Here is a 19334-nt window from a genome sequence, read left to right as displayed (position 1 = left end):
TGAAATGACGTTGCTTTACAGCCACTGAAACCTGCGGAGTGCTTGCTGCTGTCCCACAGCCTTCACTGGAAAGGACTGGAAGGAAGGCACAGTAAAACCTGGAGGCAAGTGCTGCTCACAGCTGCCCAGACATTGTGTTTGCACAGGGAATCTGTAGCAGGGATATGAAGTAATCGTTCTCTTCAGTTTCCATATCAGGTTTTCAGATCAGCGCTCTTCCCAGCCTTTCCTCCTCCGGGCTGCTTGCAGTGTGGAGTGCTCTTTTCCTGTTTACCCTTACATGCCTTTTTATTACCAGGCAGGATTTTTTTATTTTTTTATTTATTTTTTTTTTAAAGCACACTCAGGCGCCTGCTTGTTTTTTCTAAAGCTCTATGGGGATTTGTTGGCGTCTTTTGTAGCAGGTCATCCTGTTTTCAGACCAAGTTCCTGTCTTGTTAAAAACAATCATTTCTGGATGTCTCCGTATGGCTCCTGTTTTTAATCATCCTGAGTCCTTGAGCCACGTAGTCTGCACCCCATTTATGTAGGTTGTGTTTGTTTGTTTGTAGCTTTAAAATAATTTAAAAAATAAAAAAAGAGGAAGAAAGAAAAGGAAAGCCACTGTGGCACACTCAGGACGAAGGCTACAAGTCGCAGACATAGTGGCGGCGGCAGCCAGCCCCCTTCCCACTGTTGACAGTGCCCTTTCCACTGTGGGTGGGAGCAGGCTGGCTGCAGATGTTGGGAGGAGACCAGCCAGAGCAGTGCTGCTGGGCAGGGTCTGTGCTCAGAGCACCTTGCTGAAAGAAGCACATGGCAACAATCATAGAATCACCAAAGTTGGAAAAGACCTCCAAGATCATCCAGTCCAACCATTCACATGCCACCAATATTTCCCACTAAACCATGTCCCTCAGTACAATATCTAAACATTTCTTGAATACCTCCAGGGATGGAGACGATGCTGTATATGGCTTTAAAACCCATGGATGGACAGTAATAATGCTAGTCTAATCCTATATAGCTTGTTGGCATTAAATTTAATGTTGAGAGAAACACCCAGACGACTCTCTGCCATATTCCAACTGTTTTAATTCTTTACATGCCTCCTACAATCTGTAGCAAGGGCAACTAACAAGAGTGCATCCATGTAGCCAACACCTCATGTGATGAGGGGACTGCTGTTCTTTAAATTACAGTGAGGCTGTGATGGGCATCCTTGTGGCTTTCTTTGAGACAGAGATAGGAGATGAGCCTTTTGGTAGAAGATAGTCCCGGTCATGGGAGGGCAGCTAGTGCTTCTTAGCTAGTCCCCCTTCCAAGCTGGTGGCCAGTTTGAAAGTTAGAATATGTAAATAAACCCCAATGATCAGTGATAAAAAACATTTGAGTGTTTAACAAGCATACTTAGTAACCTTCACATATTAATAGAAGGGGAATGATTCCACAGAAGGTGGCATGCCTTGCCTTAAGCTGAGACTAGAAGTCCAGTTTCTTTTACCTCTCCCAAGAGGAAGGGCTCACTCTGTATGCTGCTCTGGAGCTCGTACTTTCCAGCCTCCTATCTGCTGGGGAGTACTGCTATTACAAATGGCAAATAATAAAAGAAAACTAATGCATTCTCCTTACTGGCTCCCACATATTAAGGGGTCTTGGCCCACCTCCTTGGAGCCATTTACTCACATAGTGAAAGCTCACTTTCAAGGGTACCTTCCAGAGTTTTTATGTACTGTGATGTTCCAGGAGGTGATGAAACATGTTTCAAAATATGTATACTTAAAGGTGTTGTGGCTTGCAGGTCCATCAAGAGAAACGGTATATTATGTGATTTCTTATGCTGAACACTCTTGCAAAATGATCATAAATCAAAGCTTCAGCCTTTGGTAAATTGACCCCTGACAGTTCTTATACGAAGATGTTACACAATCCCTAACCTAAATGCTTTGATCTCCTAAGTCAAAGTCAATATGTCCAGCTGGATAAATAGCATTAAGCCCAGCACTCTTCCTGTGTAAGTGATAAAAAAATTGATGAAGTCCTGACTTGCAGAAGCACAGGTGTTTTAAATCAATGGACTACAGTTCACCAAAGCTATTAATACCAACCCTGGAAGTCCTGACTGGAAGCAAAAGAGCTTTGTAATTTTAATGCACCTTAGTTCAGTACTGGAGTTCAAATGAGGTCATTTTCAGATGACCACAAACACTGGGATGGTGCAAGTCAGTTAAGCCATTTGCTTTAACTGGACTAGAGGCAAAGAGCTGAGATTCAGTCTCCCTGCAGCACAACAAGGTGAACTTTCCCAGATGTATCTGCAGAAACAGATTTACATTCCTGTTCCTGGTCTCTGTCCTGAACAGTCCTCTCTTCCTACACATTAGACGTGTCCCCCTCCCTCCTTTTCTCAAGACCCTCAGACTTTCTCAAAACTCATTTATTCTTCTTGAACTCCAAACTGACTATGGTAAGAATGTCTCCTTCCTCCTCCCTGTGTTATCATCATAGGCCCACAGCCCCTCTCCCTGGATAACAGCAGAGCTCAGGCAGGTTTCCTGCCCTACAGCTTACTCACTTCCCAGCATCAATAATCTATTACAGATACTGCCTTAGTGCCCATTCCCCTCCTCCCCAATAATAATGAAATTCTTGAAAGCTTGAGATAAATATCCTGTTACAAAACAGATGATCAGGATGAATATTTCTTTCATCCTCTAAGTCACTACTTGTGGGGGAGTGGAGATAGTCTGTTTAGCCATATGGATGGTTTTCTATCATCCGCAAATGTCACTGACAGCAGGGCAAAAAAAAATAACAAAAATTATTTGATATGATCTTTGGATTGTGTCATTTATAACCCCCAGTTCTTGGGAGGTAAAATTCACCCTGGCCCAAGGGCTACTCCATAGAAAATACTGGCCACATGTTCTTATGAAAACCCTGATAACAGATGAGAAATTGCAGAAGAACATGGATCTTATGCTGAGAAAACCCTTGGAGGAAATCTCCGAAGGAGTTGGATAAAGGGCACAGGGCTGGAGCTGCACAGACCCACAAGACAGAGGCTGATGTAGGGAACATGTTGGGGTCACCCCTGCTTGGACCTCACTGTGCCACAGTTGGACCTGATCCTCCCAGCACGTCTTCCCCATTTCATCTCCGCCGTCTATGGTCAGAAGTTCATTTTCTCCATCTTTCTAAAAGAGATGTGCTGAATGCAGCTTAATGGATTACCAGTGCCCCTGATCGATTCCAAGCCCTGAGAATAAAAAGCTTTTGGTTAATTTCTCTGTAATTTTGGACTCATCTGCCTTCTAAAGCAATATATTTTTGCAGTGACTCAGTTGCAAAATCAATGTGGACTATGCTTATAAAAGAAAATAGGCAATCAACATCCTGGGTCCTATCCCAGGCACTGCTGATGCCTTTATTATGTCAACTAATCTTAAAAAGAAACTGCTTTAACACCACTCATGGGGAGGTGAGGCACTGCCATTTAAAATGGGTTTTGCTGCACACACCACTGTTATTCTAACAGTTGTGAATTTTACTATTGTTCCTTGCTACTACTTTAATGCTACAGTTATTATTTATTATGGAACATATAAATGAAGAGAACTGGGTCAATTTACCTACAGTTGTTTTCCAACTAGAACCAGAATATCTGCTGCTCTGTTTGTTTCCAGTCCAGTTGCTAGCTTGAGAATACTGATCATCTTACTCAGCTGAGACAAAGAGCAGCCAAGTGATTGAATCAAGTAATACTTCCTCAATGCAAAGTGGCAGATTTGCATCTGACAATTATTAGATTGTAATCAGTGTTTTCCCATAGCAGCATATCTCTAAGCTTTAATGATTAATACGTAGCCTTCACACATTTATTTTTGTAGATTTTCAGGGGAAAAAAAAAAAAAGAAGTCCAGCTAACAAAATCCTTCAAAGAAAATACCCTGTTGTACACTGGGGTGCCCTGGCTGTCAGCACTTAGAAGCTGACCAATGTGGGTAGCTGACCTCCCCCTACGCAGATGTAAGAGTCCGTGCCCACCTGATGTAGCAAAGGCATTGCGTGCGCTCTCAACGAGTCTTGAAGGAGTGGGAGCAATTATTTAAAATAATTAGTTTGTGTCTGAACCTAAGAGAGACAGATTTTATCAGTAAGCATAGAGAGTTCTTGGTATGCAAAAACTCACGTTTATTTGCCTCCAATTTTCTCTGAGTAACTACGTGAATTGACACGGGTGGCAGTTGAAAGCACTGAGCCATAGTGAAGAGTGCTCTCATCCTCAGTGCTCACTGCAGAAGACTTAGTTCCTTTATTTACTTTGTACAAATCCTGGAGAGGAAATATGAGGCACTGAAAGTCCCTTTGTTTTTGCTCATTGGATTTAAGCAATTCCTCCTGCACACATCAGAACAATGAACCCCTTCAGTCCACCAGGCTGCGAGTGATATAAGGGCATGGATTCACACTGCAGATCTCCAGAGCTTTCCAATTTTTGGAGCAGCAGTTGGACGACTGCAGCAACTGCAGATTCAAACCTTGAGTTCGCTAATTTCAGAGGCAAGTGATAAAATGAACCCCCTTATGCTAAGAGTCTAAGCTGGCATGAAATATATATTAGTATGCTGGAACATCCAACCTTAAGTTGTCCTCACTAATTGGGAAAATTGCTGTCCAAAAATAAATTAGTTGGAACTCAAAGAACACAGGTTACCTCCGCGATTCCTCATCATGTACTGTCACTGGTAGAGCCCTCATCTAACATACTTCCAGTCCAGGCAAGGATTTGCTAACAGTGGCGATGTATGCAAGCACCTACACATGGATCCTGTTCTGCTTCCATACCCAGAGAGCAAATAACACAGCTCTTCTCTGGGGCTGACTCCGGGAAATCTACTTTTTCAGGTGAAAAACATCCTACAGTTCTTTTCTTGACTACCCAGCAGCCACAGCCTAATGTTGTTTTCCTGGTTGATCACTCAGGCATGTCAGCTGGATGCCCAGCACCACTCAGATTTATGACTTGCCTCATCATGGTATCATGTAGAAGAACAGACAGTGTTTCAAGGTCATGATCACCTGAAAGATTTAATACTTAACCAAGAAAAACAAAAACAAAAACAAAACAAAAAAAACCCAACAAAAACTCCCTTGGTTAGTTTGATGGGAGGTTTTTGGTCAGAAAGGCACAGCTTGGATCAAACAAAAAAGAATGCAGTTACCTGGTTTTGTTTCTTTCCTACTTGATCTTTAGAGAGAAATCTTGTCTGAAAATGTCACTTGGACACTGATTTAGCCTGACTAATTTAGGTATCTTGCTCTTGGGAGACAAACCAGTTTTCCTTATTTCCCTGCGTAATACATGCAGAAGAGCAGTTGCCTTGGAACTGAATCCACTGTATGTCAGTGGGATGCCTAGCCTATTCACCTTAAATATGGGATGTAAGGCATGACTGGAGTTAGCAGGGGGGTTGCACTATCATTCTGTAGCCCAAAAATTATGTAGGCAAAAAAGTAAAAAACCCAAAAAACCCAAAAACCCAAACCCTTAAAATAAAATTTAAAAAAAAGGTGTTGAGGTGGGTGTGATGATGAAAAAGCTGACGGGCCCTTACATTCGGTGGCAGCAATTAGCTCTAACATAGTAAATTCCAGGCATATGGCATGGCAACTTTCGCACCCTCTTATATGATTTAAAACGGTTCTCACAAATGTTCGTCTCACTGTAACTGTGAAAAATCTCCTGTTTTCTCAAGAATAAAACTGCTCCAATATCTTGCCCTGACAAGTGACGCTTCAAAAAATGCCCCAACCCCTCCAAATCCATCTAAGGCAATGATGTGTGTTTAATGCAAGAGAACAACTATTAGAATATTTTTGACTGAAAAGAACTCAGTTAAGCTGCCAGAAATGTCAAAAGTTCCTTGCTACCCTGACACTTACGTAATTGTTCTGTGAACACCCACACACCGGAATAGACCTACTCCACCAAAAATTGCAGGGCTGACTCACTGAGCGTTCCTCTACGTATCTGAGAACCCAACCATCTAGGATACATCATCCCCAGCGTAATTCCAATGTGATTTCCCTGATTCAGTAAAGTTACAGTTCACTTGGGGGAAAAAAAAAAAGGGATCATCTCCTTCTTTAGGATCTTGCCTACGTATGGTGGAGGAAGCAGCCAAGAAGGGCAGTGCTGTGGGACCAACTGGAAAGGAGGCAGGCTGCTGCTGAATCTTCATCCTTGTTTTCTGCATGCTTCAGAGTCCTATTTGGTGTCTCTCCCATTACAGTTCTGATGTGATTCAGAAATGCTTGACTTCTCCAATCTGATAGGGTTGCCACATGAAATGAGCCAAATTGAAACTGAAAGAGAACAAAAGAAATAACTAACTTTAATAAAAGATTCTGAAGAAAACCACTGTGAGAGAGCAGAGAGGCTTTAATGCATCACTGGAAAGCACAGGGGTGTAGACATCTCTACACTGACCTCTTGTCAACACACTCAAAGACAGATTTATCTGCACAGTTTAGCCAGAATAGGGAACTTTGAGAAAATGTTTTATACTTTACAGCTATACTATAAAACAACTCGGAGTAAGTAATAATTTAATCTAATTTACCTTTGTGGTATGCCGATGACACCAGCGCACCAAATGAGTAACATAAACTGTGACCACAAAAAGCACTGTGGTCATCATGCCATGGTGCTCTGACATACCAAGTGACCACCTGGTATTTAGGTTGGACAGTTCTACCATAGAGGCCTCATAAATATCTAAGCATAAGTAAAGCCAGGATAAACAACAGCAAATTCTCATGTCAACACTGACAGAAATTACACTTGTACACACCCAGTCTTCAAGGTTGTGCTGTGTACTGCAAAACTTCTAAATGCTGAAACACAGATGAAGAAATAACTACTATACCCAACTATGCCCATACTTTGAGATATATGCCTTTTAAAAGGATAGTACACCTTAAACATGTATTTTTCTAGTAGCATGCACAAATCAGTACTATCCCAGACATGTTCAATTTCTACAGGTTTCTTGCACCAAGAAAGGTCTTTCAAGCTTCCAGAAAACAAAGAAATTAGTAGAGAATAAGGTGTGGTGACTCCTTGAGATCTTTGTAACTTGGCAGTTTTCCTCACATCTCTCACTACCTGTTTACGTGTATGGGGTGGGAGCATGGTGAAGCCTATCAAACTGAACCAACTGAACCAGAAAGCTTGACTCTTCGCACTAGTGATGCCACTGGTGCTTCAAATTCAGCATGCGGTTTGATCTTTTCCTAACTGAGAAGAACATTTTAGCACCTAGGTCAGACCATAAGTTTGGTCAGTGCATTTACACCATTTGGTGCAGGTCCTGCCTCGCCCATGAGAGGTCCCCACAGGGGTTACACCTGTGGAAAGCAAAGCAGACGTGCTAAGTGCGGGCTGCATGTATCAGGATATGCATCTGTCCACTTCCCTAGTCCTGCAACATCCTGGAGCCAAACTGTGTGCTCAGCTCCAGGAGGTTTCCAGAACACATTCCAGAGACCATATAAAAACCAGGCAGAAGAAATTGAATTGTTCATGCCTGGGTTAGATTCCTAATTGCCTCTCTTTGGAACCAGAACATGAGATAGCTGTGCTACATTTCTTTTCCTGAATATGCCTGTGCCAGGATGAAGATCTTTTTCTTACATAATTTGCTGCCCTTGCTCTGCTCCCTGCACAGCTGATTTAAACTGCATTGTACAGAGACACAGGCTTGATGATGCCTTCTACAGCCTAGAACAAGCCTTCAGCCATCCCAGGGGCAGGCTTTATTCCCATGGTTAGAGTGAATAACTAGGGAGGGATGTGGGATCAGGGAACCTTGCAAGTGCAGAGGAAGATAAAAGTGTAGCGTTGGGAACAGAGTTGCTTTCTACACTTGCTTGATGCTGTCAGGTTTGGTTCCCTGTGGGATGAGTGAACTGGAGGAAAATGGGACAGGGTTAGTGCAGTGACATGCTCCAGCAAAGGCACTATTGCTTCCCCAGGTAAGCCCACGTGCTAGTGCCTAGTAAGCCCTTCTGAACACATTAAAATGGGCTGCACTAAAAAGATTACAGCATTTTCTCAGCTGTCTCATCTGTGGTGATGTGCATGCCTGGTATAACGTTGCCTGAATAGCAGGCAATGTCAGAGATAAAGACACCAGAATGCAAAGCAAGGGAACAGACTTAGGACATGGCTGAGCTCTTTGGCACTGGCAGGGAAATAAAGTAAGTACACAGTTGTCCCTGTGCAAACCACATGATATCCCTGCATCGTGGAATGGCATTTCTGAGTAGGGATTGCTGTTTTCCTCAGCAAAGGTAACAGAATTATATGAATCCGGTTTCCAACATGTAAGCTAATTTACTGACTTATTCCCTGCCACAGATCTTAAGGGAATATCAGTATTTTCATTCAATCACTGTCCTGTTCTTCCTTTTAAAGTTTGGTCTGCTTCTCCTTTTTGCTTCCTTTTTACAGTTCATTTTTTATTAGAAAGCTTTCCAATTAACATGCAATTATTTGTAATTAAAGCATACAGCCTTCTGTTCAAGTCTATTATTTTTAAGACGGAGCTGCCCACCTGCGCCACGTTTCTGTTGCCAGCAGAATGTGAACCACCATGAAGTGATACACAGGTGAGTACCACCAAACCTAGTGCTACCAATTAGTACTGGGGGGAAAAAATAGAGGAGGAAAAACAAAGGAAAAACAAAATAATGAGTGGAGTGCTGGCCTGCATGCCTGGCTAACACACTGCATGCATGCTCTGTGCTGCCTTCTTTGCCCTCCTGCAAGCTTAGTTTCATCCTCTATAGCAGAGAGAGAGCCCTACCAGCTGTTACAGATCTGCTGTGGAACAAGCCTGCTCAGTCTGCATGCCCTGAGGAACAATTTGGGGAACTCAGGTATGAGCTCCATTCAGACAAGAGTTTATTTTGTACTAACAGAAGTCAAAAGAAAACAAAGCCTCTTGAATAAATGCATTTCCGTAGTAGCTGTTAAGTATATTAAAGTCATTCCAAAGTAATTGCTAATTATATTGCTTTATTACAAGGCACAATTAAATATGTGCTTGAGGTCATCCAGCTATTTGCTGTTTCAAGGAAAGCACTTGAGTCAAAAGGATTTCCTAAATGGAGTCATTCAGTGTTTTATTTCTCCGACTTCAGGAATTATTCTAGAATGTGAATAATTGGACATTGAATAATCAGTGAAATACTATTTCCATAAATTGTTTGCGCTTTACATAAAACAAGCAACATGCTTCATAGGACACATTTGTTCTCTCTTTGCAGCACCCTGCACGGACCATATTGGCACCACACGTGCTGCATTTTATGTCGGGTTTGGTCTGGGATGAGTTGTGTGTTTCTATTTCCAAATAGATAATTCACACAAACCAACACAGTTAATTCTCACTTCTACTGAAATTAAAAGGAACTGAGAGAGGGATTCACACCTAAACCCAGAGGTGAGACTCACAGGCTCTAAGTTAGGCACCTATTAAGAGAAAGAACAAGTCAGAAAGTGAATGTCTAGCTTTTAGCAATCAAAAGCTGAATGTGAATGCCTGCCACCACAGGCCGGTTCAGTCAAGGCTGACAGTCATGATCTTCAAAATTCATGGCTAACTGTGACATGTCAGTGGAGAAATACATTTTCATTACACTTCCCAAGCACCTGCACACCAGCATTAAGCTGAACTCCATCTCAACCAAAGCCCTGACGCCAGCACATTTCATGCTCCTTGGCCTCCTCCACTGGGTAATCTTTGCATTTACTTCACAGACATAAAACAGTCCTGAGACAGAGGGTCCCCCCTGCCACTTTGATTCAGATCATCAGTGAGAGCTGGAAAACCAAGGCTGGGGCTCCTGCTTTCATAAATACTTATTTCTGCCACATGGGGAAGGTTGGATCAAAGGAACAGAAAAGCCTTTCCCATTCCTGTTTCTTTCTTTTTCCTTATAAAAAGGCTACAGTCAGATTCCAGGTCAAGTGGAAAAGAGGTGTGAACCTGCATCTTTAGAGGAAGAAAGCACTTATGAAAGGAAAACGCTTTCCCATCCTTTCTTCCCTCTTCAAGAAGAAGCATCAGAGGATGGCTCTGCCTCTCTGTCTCACTGTCCCAAGTCATGAAGTGGCTCACAGTGGCCCAGTTGGCCCAGTTTCAAAATGTCTTAGGTATCTGCATTTTTTTGGTCCTTCTCTCTCCTATTACACTATGCAGAAAGTCCATCTGCCAAACTCAAGGTTCTTGTTACAGGAAAGGAACTGGCTAAGCAATGCTGAACTCTAATCTCCATTTTCCACTCTCGTCTGCATCATCTGCAGTCCAAAGGTCAGCCAGATAGGCCTTTTGTGATGAGGATGCCTTGAGCCGGGATGAGGAGGTTTCATTCACAGCCAGGGAGGTACAAAAAGAAAAACCAAACAAACAAACCTGAACCACCCAGAGATGAACATCGCAGGGTTCAAAAACTGCCTTTGCCTTGACTGGAGTAACTATGGTGAACAGGAACGAGCTCTTCTTACTGCTGAGGTCCTATAAAGCTTTCTGGAAGCTGAAGGATAAGTGACCTGGTGATGCTTGGGCCATAGATCCGGTGCTTGATAAAGCAGCGCATGGTGGCATGGTCCACTCCTGCATGCCCTCAGTGACCAACAGGTTAAAGTGGTTCAGACAGAAAAAGTGAGGGCACACATGCATGTGAACACAAAGATAACAAAGCACAATATATCTTTCACTATCCCCCAGTTATCTTCAGCTGGTGGGTGCTGAGGGAGGTCCTGGCACAGAGGGTGTCCCTTCTATTGCATGTGTTCAACTCCACCGCAGCACAGAATCTCCTGTCTGGCTCCCAGCTCTGAAACGCCACCGTCAAACTGTTGCCATGCAATGAGCTGGCAGTAGCCATCATCATAACAAGTCTGCCCCCAGATCCACTTGGGAAACACAACTCTCTTGAGCACGCTTCATATCAATATTTATTGCCTTCATTTATCTAACCTTAACATTCATAATATTTCAATCAGATCTGACAGTACTAATGATGAAAATGGCTTTAAATGCTATCACTATTTATTGCTGCATTACTACTAGGCAGGTAGCTCAATGGGTTTGATAAACTGCTTGCATAACACGTAACTTGCAGTTAAAATGCTGAATGACTAAGAATTTTATTTTAAACTACTGCCATCAAACGTCACTGAAAATGCCCTGAAGATGACAATCTGAATGTATTTTCTTCCTAAAATATTATAGTCAAGGCAAGTTTACCTTATATGAATGTGGAAGCATTTGATAGAAACACACGTCTACATATATTTTAGTTGAGATGATATTTTGATTGTTTTTTTCAAACCCAAACTCTGAAACACGACTCATCTTGTCTGTGTTGTTAAAAAAGAAAGAATCAATGCACACCGTAAGCCCAGGAACCATGTCAATTAATAACAACACGGACTACAAACAGCAAATTGCATTTTATCATCGCATCGAGCCGGCTGGGACTTGCCACAGTGTTATACTGAAATTGCCTCCATCTCCATCTCTCGGGCCATCACTTGATCTCACGCTTGTTTGTTTTCTAGGTAGACTTATTTTTACAGCGCCAGCTCCACAGAGTTGGCCGTCATGGCCAAACCCTTTACCTGCGCTGAGCACAGACAGCGCTCAGTGACAGGACAAGCTTCACAGAACGCTTTCCAGCCTTTCATCCGGGCAGCACGGGCTCTGTCACAGCCCCGCTGCGGGGGCCACCTGAGTGCCGCGTCCCATCAGCATCACGCGTGCCGGCAGCGCGGGGAACGCGGCCCGCCTAACGAGAAGGATTAGCCCCCGCGGAACGACGTTACCCCCGCGCCGGCAACGGGATTAGCGTTCAGGCCGGGCTTCTCCCGGGTTATTTTCGCTGCTGGCTTTTCACTTACCCCCGCGGCTAAGCCGCTCCCGGTCGCGCCCCGCCGCACTCAGCCCCCGGCGCCGCTACGCCGTGCCCCCGCGTCCTTCCGCTGGCAGCGGCGGGCTGGGGGGCGCCGGGACCGCGTCCGCGGACGGCCAAGGGGCGGCACGACGCGGGAAGCCGGGGCCGCGGGGGAGCAGCGGGGCGAGCCGGGAGCTCACCCTGCGTGAGGATCAGCTGAGGACAGGGCCGGCAGCCCGCCCCTTGTGACAACGGAATCCCCCCTCCCCCCAGCGCCCTGGCTCGGAGCAGCGGTCGGGGGGGACGTGGGGCTGAGGGAAGGGGCGCGGGGGGAGGAGGGGGGCAGGAAGGGGGCCAGGAAGGCGCCGCCGGAGCCCCGCGGAGAAGCGGCAGGGCCGGACCGGGCCGCGCCCCCTCACCTGCCCCCGCCGCCCCCACCCGCTGCGCCGCGGCCGCCGCTTGTTTGCACTCGGCTTATCCGGAGCGGAAATTCCTTTCCGTTTTTGTGAATGACAAACTCATTAACAATTCATCAACACAACCTGTTCCAGCCGGCCCGTCGCCGCGGCAACAGCCCCTTCCGCGCGCCCCCATTGGCTGCGCCGCAGAATGTCTCCATTGAGCGCGGCGCGGCCGTGCCCATTGAGAGCCGCTGGGTGAGAGGAGAGCGCTCCGGGCAGCGCCGGCACCGGGGCGGGAGGGAGGGAGCAGCCCCGCTCTGCGCCGAGCCGGGCAGCTCTGCTCGGAGGCACGCTAATTGGATTTCATTCACTTAGGGCGGAGGAAAAGCCCAAGGGCTCGGGCTGCAGCGGCGATTAGGCAGGTTCATTCAGGGATTCATTGACAAAAAAAAAAGAGAACGGGCAGCAGGCAGCGCGCACGCACACGGAGCCGCACACACACACACAGACACACACACACACACACGCAGCCGCTGCTCCCTCCCGTGGCTCCGCCGCCCGGCGCGGGGGAGGCGCGGGGGGGCTGCGTGATTCACTTCCCCGGGGCGGGGGGAGATAAGTTGTGCGGAGTTGCGGGGCCGCAGCCCGGCCGCACGCCCCTGTGAGAGCGAGGGGCGCTTCCCGAGCCCGCTCTGCGCCCCCCGTCCTTCCTCATGCTAGATACGTTCAGACCCGTCCCATTCGCGTCGGAAATGGCGATTAGTAAATCCGTGGCGTGGCTGAACGAACAGCTGGAGATGGGCAACGACCGGCTGCTGCTGATGGACTGCCGACCTCAGGAGTTGTACGAGTCGTCCCACATCGAGTCGGCCATCAATGTGGCCATCCCCGGCATCATGCTGCGGCGGCTGCAGAAGGGCAACCTGCCCCTGCGCGCCCTGGTCGCCAGCAGCGAGGAAGACCGCGAGCGCTTCGCCCGCCGTTGCGGCACAGATACGGTGGTGCTGTACGACGAGCACAGCCGCGACTGGAACGAGAACACGGGCGGCGAGTCCGTGTTGGGGCTGCTGCTCAAGCGCCTGAAAGATGAGGGCTGCAAGGCGTTCTATCTGGAAGGTGAGCGAAATTCTACGGTTCTGTCAGAAGGGACCGGGAGGGCCCGGGCACTGCACGCTGACAGCCCGGGCAGGGGCTTCTCCCTCTCCTCGCTTTGTTTAAAGGGGCCCCGGGGGCTGGAGGGCTGCGACGGGGAGAGGGAAGGACGGACAGACGGACGAACAAGCGGACTGCCGTCCGCACAGCGCCCCGCAGCGCGAAGCGGCTCCGGGCTGTAATCCCGGGCGCTCTGAGCCTCGCGCCGCAGCGGGAGATTTCGCTAAACCTTCATTCGGGTCAGTCAGTCCGTCTGCTGACAGTGTGGCGTTTTCCTTTTTTCTTTTCCCTGAGACTCGAGGAGGTGGGGAAACAGATGTCCCTTTGCACACTGAGCTTTCCCAGGCTTGCCGTGATATATGTGTATCTATCAGGTTGCGATTTTTTCCCCCTTGCTTTCCTCCCTAGGTGGTTTCAGCAAGTTCCAGGCCGAGTTTGCCCTGCACTGCGAAACGAACCTAGACAGCTCATGTAGCAGCAGCTCCCCTCCTCTGCCCGTCTTGGGCTTGGGAGGCCTTCGAATCAGCTCAGATTCCTCATCGGACATCGAGTCTGACATTGACAGAGACCCCAATAGTGCCACCGACTCGGATGGCAGCCCGCTCTCCACGAACCAGCCTTCCTTTCCCGTGGAGATCTTACCCTACCTCTACTTGGGCTGTGCCAAGGACTCCACGAACCTGGACGTTTTAGAAGAGTTTGGTATAAAATACATCTTGAATGTTACCCCCAACCTGCCCAACCTCTTTGAAAACGCCGGCGAGTTCAAGTACAAGCAGATCCCCATCTCAGACCACTGGAGCCAAAACCTGTCTCAGTTCTTCCCCGAGGCCATCTCCTTTATAGGTGAGACCCTGTTCTTTGCCAGCAGCTCCGTGGTGAACAGCAGAACCCCTATGCCTTTCTCAGAAATCAAACAGATTTCGGGTGAGAAGCGGGAGCAGCGTTTCTCCCAGTCTCTGGGGGATGATGCTTCGCTTTCTGCTCTTTAATTTTATTTATTTATTTATTTATTTAAGCCGGCTTAAAGGGGTGAAGGTTTGTTGAGGAGAAGTGTGCCTTGTGCAGGCTGCAGCTGCATACCTGGCCTGGTGCTGGGAATTCCTCCCTGAGCCGCCTGAGTAGAAGCTGGGGACTGAGCAGTGCGCAGGATGGGGTTATTTTTAAATCTCCTCTTAGGGGAGAGGGATAAGGCAAATGAGCCCCGAGCTGGTGGTGGCTTATACGTCTTTTGTTGTTTCGTTGGCTTTTTTTTTTCTTTTTCTTTTTTTTTTTTTCTTTTTTTCTTGAGGTTACTGGAGAGCAGCATAATGAAAAGAAACGTTCTGGGGAATCTAAGTTTAGCTTTTAAATGCAAGTTACTCATAACTGGCATCCCTGGCAAATGTATAGTAAGGGCTTTAATTAAATCCCACGGTAATAATGATCTACCTCTCGGGCGCGGTGCCCCGGCCCTGTGCCGCTATCCGCCGGCTCTGGGAACGCGCTCCCGTGGGCTCGAAGCGTCCGCTTTCGCCTCCCCGTCAGTTGGGGGAGGGCTGAGATCGGGGTGCGGTGGGGTGAGCACCGTATTATCTGTTGGGAAGCTGTGCTGTAATCCGGTTGAATGATACCGGTAATAGTGGAGAATGTAGGTAATCTGAGCCCAGCAGGAAGAAATGTGGGCTGGAAGCCACAAAGAAACTAATCTCCAGGCATTGTAATGCATTTCCTATTACAAAGGAACCCATTTTCAACCAATGTTGACATCCTGTTCCTCCTAATGGGCTGTCCCCTGTGACTTCCCTCATTCTTTTTAAATGCCTGAATACCTCCATTGTTAGCTGCACAACAGTTGGAGAATAATTTAATAGACCTTTGCAGTCTGCTGGTCTGTATAAAAGGCATTCAGTGACATATTGCAGGATTTCCATGCTGGGGCGAGGGGACTAAGAATTTAAAGCAAATCTCCAAGCGAAAGAGTGTCTTTTAAAGCTGACTTTAAAGCAGTGTCATGTGGCGTACTCCCTTTGTCTCATTCTTAGTTTCCTCAGCTCTTGGGCTCCTGTACATGCACTTGGTGGGGGGATTCGCCTCTTGTCCTGATTTTAAGCCGGTGGAGTTAACTCTTGCGTGGTACTGCCGCTGAGATCAGAGCGGCCCTTTCTCTTTACCCGATGCTAATCTCGTTTGTATGGTGAGATCGTTTTCTGAGCCCCTGTCTGATGTGTCCTTCTCTGCCTCTTTGCGCACAGATGAAGCGCGAGGGAAGAATTGTGGCGTCCTGGTGCACTGCTTAGCGGGGATCAGCCGCTCGGTCACGGTGACGGTGGCCTACCTCATGCAGAAGCTCAACCTGTCCATGAACGATGCCTACGACATCGTCAAGATGAAGAAGTCTAACATTTCGCCCAACTTCAATTTCATGGGTCAGCTGCTGGACTTTGAGCGGACCCTGGGACTGAGCAGCCCCTGTGACAACCGAGTGCCCAACCAGCAGCTCTACTTCACCACCCCTGCCAACCAGAATGTCTTCCAGGTGGACTCCCTGCAGTCCACGTGAGCTCTCTAAGCTTCCCTTCTCCTGTCCGTTCCATGGGATCATTCCTCACTGGTTTCTCTTTGGCAGTGAAGAAAGAAAACACAGCTTTCTCTATTTTCTGGCCTGTGGCACTGCAGAGCAGCAGCCGGCGCAGGCTAGAAAGGGTCACGCGGCACGGAACCGGCTATTGAGGCGGGAGGGAAGGCGATGAGCTCTGGGAGGCCATGGAGGCTGGGCGCAGGTGGCCACGTCCCACTGGCTGGCCCTGAGGACTGCAGAGGGGTGCAGTGGGGCTGGATGGGCCAAGCACGTGTTGACTGGGACTGCCCCGCTTCCCTCTGTGCTTCTGGATCTGTGACATAGGTTCTGTCTTCAGTGAAGACTGGTTATGTTTTGTTTGTCACTTTTTAATTTAGAGGAGCCAAAGAAAGAGATTTCAGCGTAGTGTACTTGGAATATTTCCTTGCCAGGAGCTCAGTAGTGTTCTACTTGATCAATGTAAATATTTAATCTTAAGTCGATTTGCAGCTTTTTTTTTTGTTGTTTTTGTTTTTTTTTTTAATTCACATGTATTCAAGAAGTCAATCCAAGGGACGCCTAAGTTTTTGTTCTCTTCATAAATTCTGCTTTATTTGTTTGTTCTTTTTTTTTTTAAACTATGGCAAAGAACGTATTTGCAGCATGCTCAATCTTAGTGTTCAGCTGAAGCAAGCTTTCCATGGGGAGAATCAGCAATGGTGAGAAGTTTGCAAGTCATGTTAGTGAACAAGTACAATCTCTTCCTTCATATATTTTTCTTGTGGTGATTTTTTTTTTTGTTTCTCACACTCCTGATGTAGTTTCCACATGATATATAATTATATATTTTTAAATTAAATTAATTTTTTTTTTTGCCTTACCTTTTGTAAATAGATCATCTGGGAGGAGATTTGTCTTCGAGTGCGAAAGATTTTTTTTTTGATCACTTTTTAGAACTTTCAGATGTACTAAACAGTGCATTACCTCTGTACAAATTCTTCAGGGAGCTTCACCTCAAATGCAATATTTGCGTCTTTTTTTTTTTTTTCTTGTTTTTTTTTTTTTGTATAAAACTGGAAGTATGTGCGAGCATTTGTACCTGTGTGTACGCACAGTGAACCTGCACACGGTTGCCAATAAGGGAGAGTCTAATTCACGGTGTAAAAGTTTTAAGATGGAGTTTATTATAAGAATGTAAAACCTTAAATTATTAATAAATAAATAACTATTTTTGGCTATTGAGAACCGAGCTGGTTTGTTTCTCCCTCGTCCCTCTGTGTGGGTGTGGTTAAATGGCACATGCACATATGGTTCTGCTTAAAGGTAATTGTTTTCAGCTTTTGTACAGCCCCTGAGACAATAAGGCCTTGCTTTGCCATTCAGTCCTCCAGTCCCTAAATGAACAAAGCGTACAGGCAGAGTCCTTGCCTCCCTTTGGTGAAGGGAAGGCTGCTGCAGGCCTTTAGATTAATCATAAATCCCAACACCCCTCTGCTACCCCAGGGATTGATGCACCTGGCCCTGGGGCATAGGGATCACTTTTAGAGCAAGAAGCTGCTGTTTTCTTTGCTCTTTTGTTTATTAACAACTGAGGGCAGCTCTGTGCCGCATGACAGGAAGTGGGACTGCCATCTCTTTATCTGCATGGCAGAAATTCATTTCCAGAGCCCCATCGTTGTCTGCAGTCAGTCCATGGTTATTTGACTCTGTCAGACCATGCTGCAGCTTAGCAGGTGAAGGCATAGAGAAAGCATCCCTGTGTTCCCATGGTCACCTCATACCCTCTTCGGCCCCTTTGAGCAGCCCTGTCTCAGCAGGGGGGAAAAGAGGGGTAACTGCGGTTATAAAACTTCCTGTAGTGATTCACTGATGTCCCAGGGAGCAGCAGCCCAAGGTTCCAGGCTCCACGCGTGGGACAGGGGAGATGGAGGGCTCTAGGGCTGGGCTGCAGCTGAAAGTTCTTCACAGTTCTGGGCAGCCAGAGCACATCCCGTGTAATTTTAGCAACTGCGAGTATGTGAAATGAAAGGCATCAAAACATGGGAAAAAAGTGAGTCAGTGTCTCATGCAGTAGTGGCCTAGATTGAGTGCATAAACTGTGAAAGTAGAAGTGGGTTGAAGTTAAGCTTGGCTTGTGCTAATCCAGTTTTGAACGGTTTCCGCTCTTGGCATTCCCTGTGCTGCTCTGTTCAAAGTGGAGATTTGCAAGCAGCTCTAGCAATTTCCTGTCCAGCTGCAGCTCAAGTGACTCTATTTTTTTTTTTTTTTTTTTTTTTTTTTTAATATGGTCTGCGGATAATTTTAGCCAGTTTCCTCTTTGTGGATTATTAATCTGCTTTCCTTGTAGAAACCTACATAGCTGCATCCCTACTGTTCTGCTGAAGTCAACAGATGGCCTCGCCGCCACTTCCTCTCGCTTCGCTGTGGGTTTGTTGTCAGGCCACTTCTGAAATTAATAGTGTTTTCTGGCCAGCTGCCACAGGCCATTACCACAAAGGGGAAGTAACACATCTGAATAGCAGGAAGTCGGGCAGGGTCACCCTGTGAGCTGAACCTGTTGAGCACAGCCGGGCCTCTCTCATTCAGCAAGTGTCAGGCTCCCTGCCCTCCCTCCCTGTTCTGATCAGCTCGCAATGCCTCAGCTGTTTGCTCCCAACAAATATTTCCGGCTAGTGGATTGCAAATGTTAATTGTGACTAGGTAGCCGCTAAGGTGAGGAGGTAAATAGCAGTGCGCAATGAGGCAGCCGATGGGAGGGCCTTTGCTTTCTTTGCAAGCTGCTTTGAAAAGTTAGTGCTCACAAGGGCTTCCTGCTTCCTTCCTGCTTTGCTGAGTGACTAACGCTGAGGGGTAGTTCTGCAATTCATCATTTTTCAGGACAAGCAACCGAGGGAAACCAGCTTTGCTCACACACCCTGTGGCAGTCAGGCAGAGAACTGGCTCCTGCTGTAATTTCTCCTCAAACAGGCCCTGGACCAGGGCTGTTGGTTAGAAACTGAGGCTGAGGGTGAACCAGAATTAAACGAGAACCTGGTCTGACCCAATTTTGCTGGGGCTTTTTGCACTTTCTCATGTACCAGCTCTGAATTACAGATGGTTTGGAGGGAAAAGAAGAGTGGGTGTTCCCCAGCTCTACTCACTCCCGCTTGTCTGTGCCCCAGCAGTGTGAAAGCAATGGCATGGCCCACACAAGCCCTCACTGGCTTTCCTGAGGCTGGGATCTGCTTGCCCTGCAGTCCCCTCCAGCACTTGTTTCCCAATAACTCATGGCCTCTCTGCCCTCCCTTGTTCCAGGC

At 46.8% G+C, this 19334-nt stretch overlaps 1 protein-coding gene across 1 annotated transcript; it reads left to right on the top strand.

Annotated features, from left to right (window-relative positions):
• Nucleotides 1–12615: 12615 nt before the first annotated feature.
• DUSP6 (dual specificity phosphatase 6) lies at nt 12616–17283 on the top strand. Its single transcript, XM_072337447.1, has 3 exons — nt 12616–13463; nt 13908–14345; nt 15734–17283. Exons 1-3 carry the CDS (start codon nt 13061–13063, stop codon nt 16039–16041), a joined length of 1149 nt encoding a protein of 382 aa, XP_072193548.1. The 5' UTR covers nt 12616–13060; the 3' UTR covers nt 16042–17283.
• The last annotated feature ends 2051 nt before the right edge of the window (nt 17284–19334 follow it).

This window comes from Excalfactoria chinensis, chromosome 1 (genome assembly GCF_039878825.1).
Source record: "Excalfactoria chinensis isolate bCotChi1 chromosome 1, bCotChi1.hap2, whole genome shotgun sequence".
NCBI lineage: Eukaryota > Metazoa > Chordata > Aves > Galliformes > Phasianidae > Excalfactoria > Excalfactoria chinensis.
The sequence above is the reverse complement of the archived record's forward strand: the minus strand, read 5'-3'. Positions and strand labels throughout refer to the sequence as shown.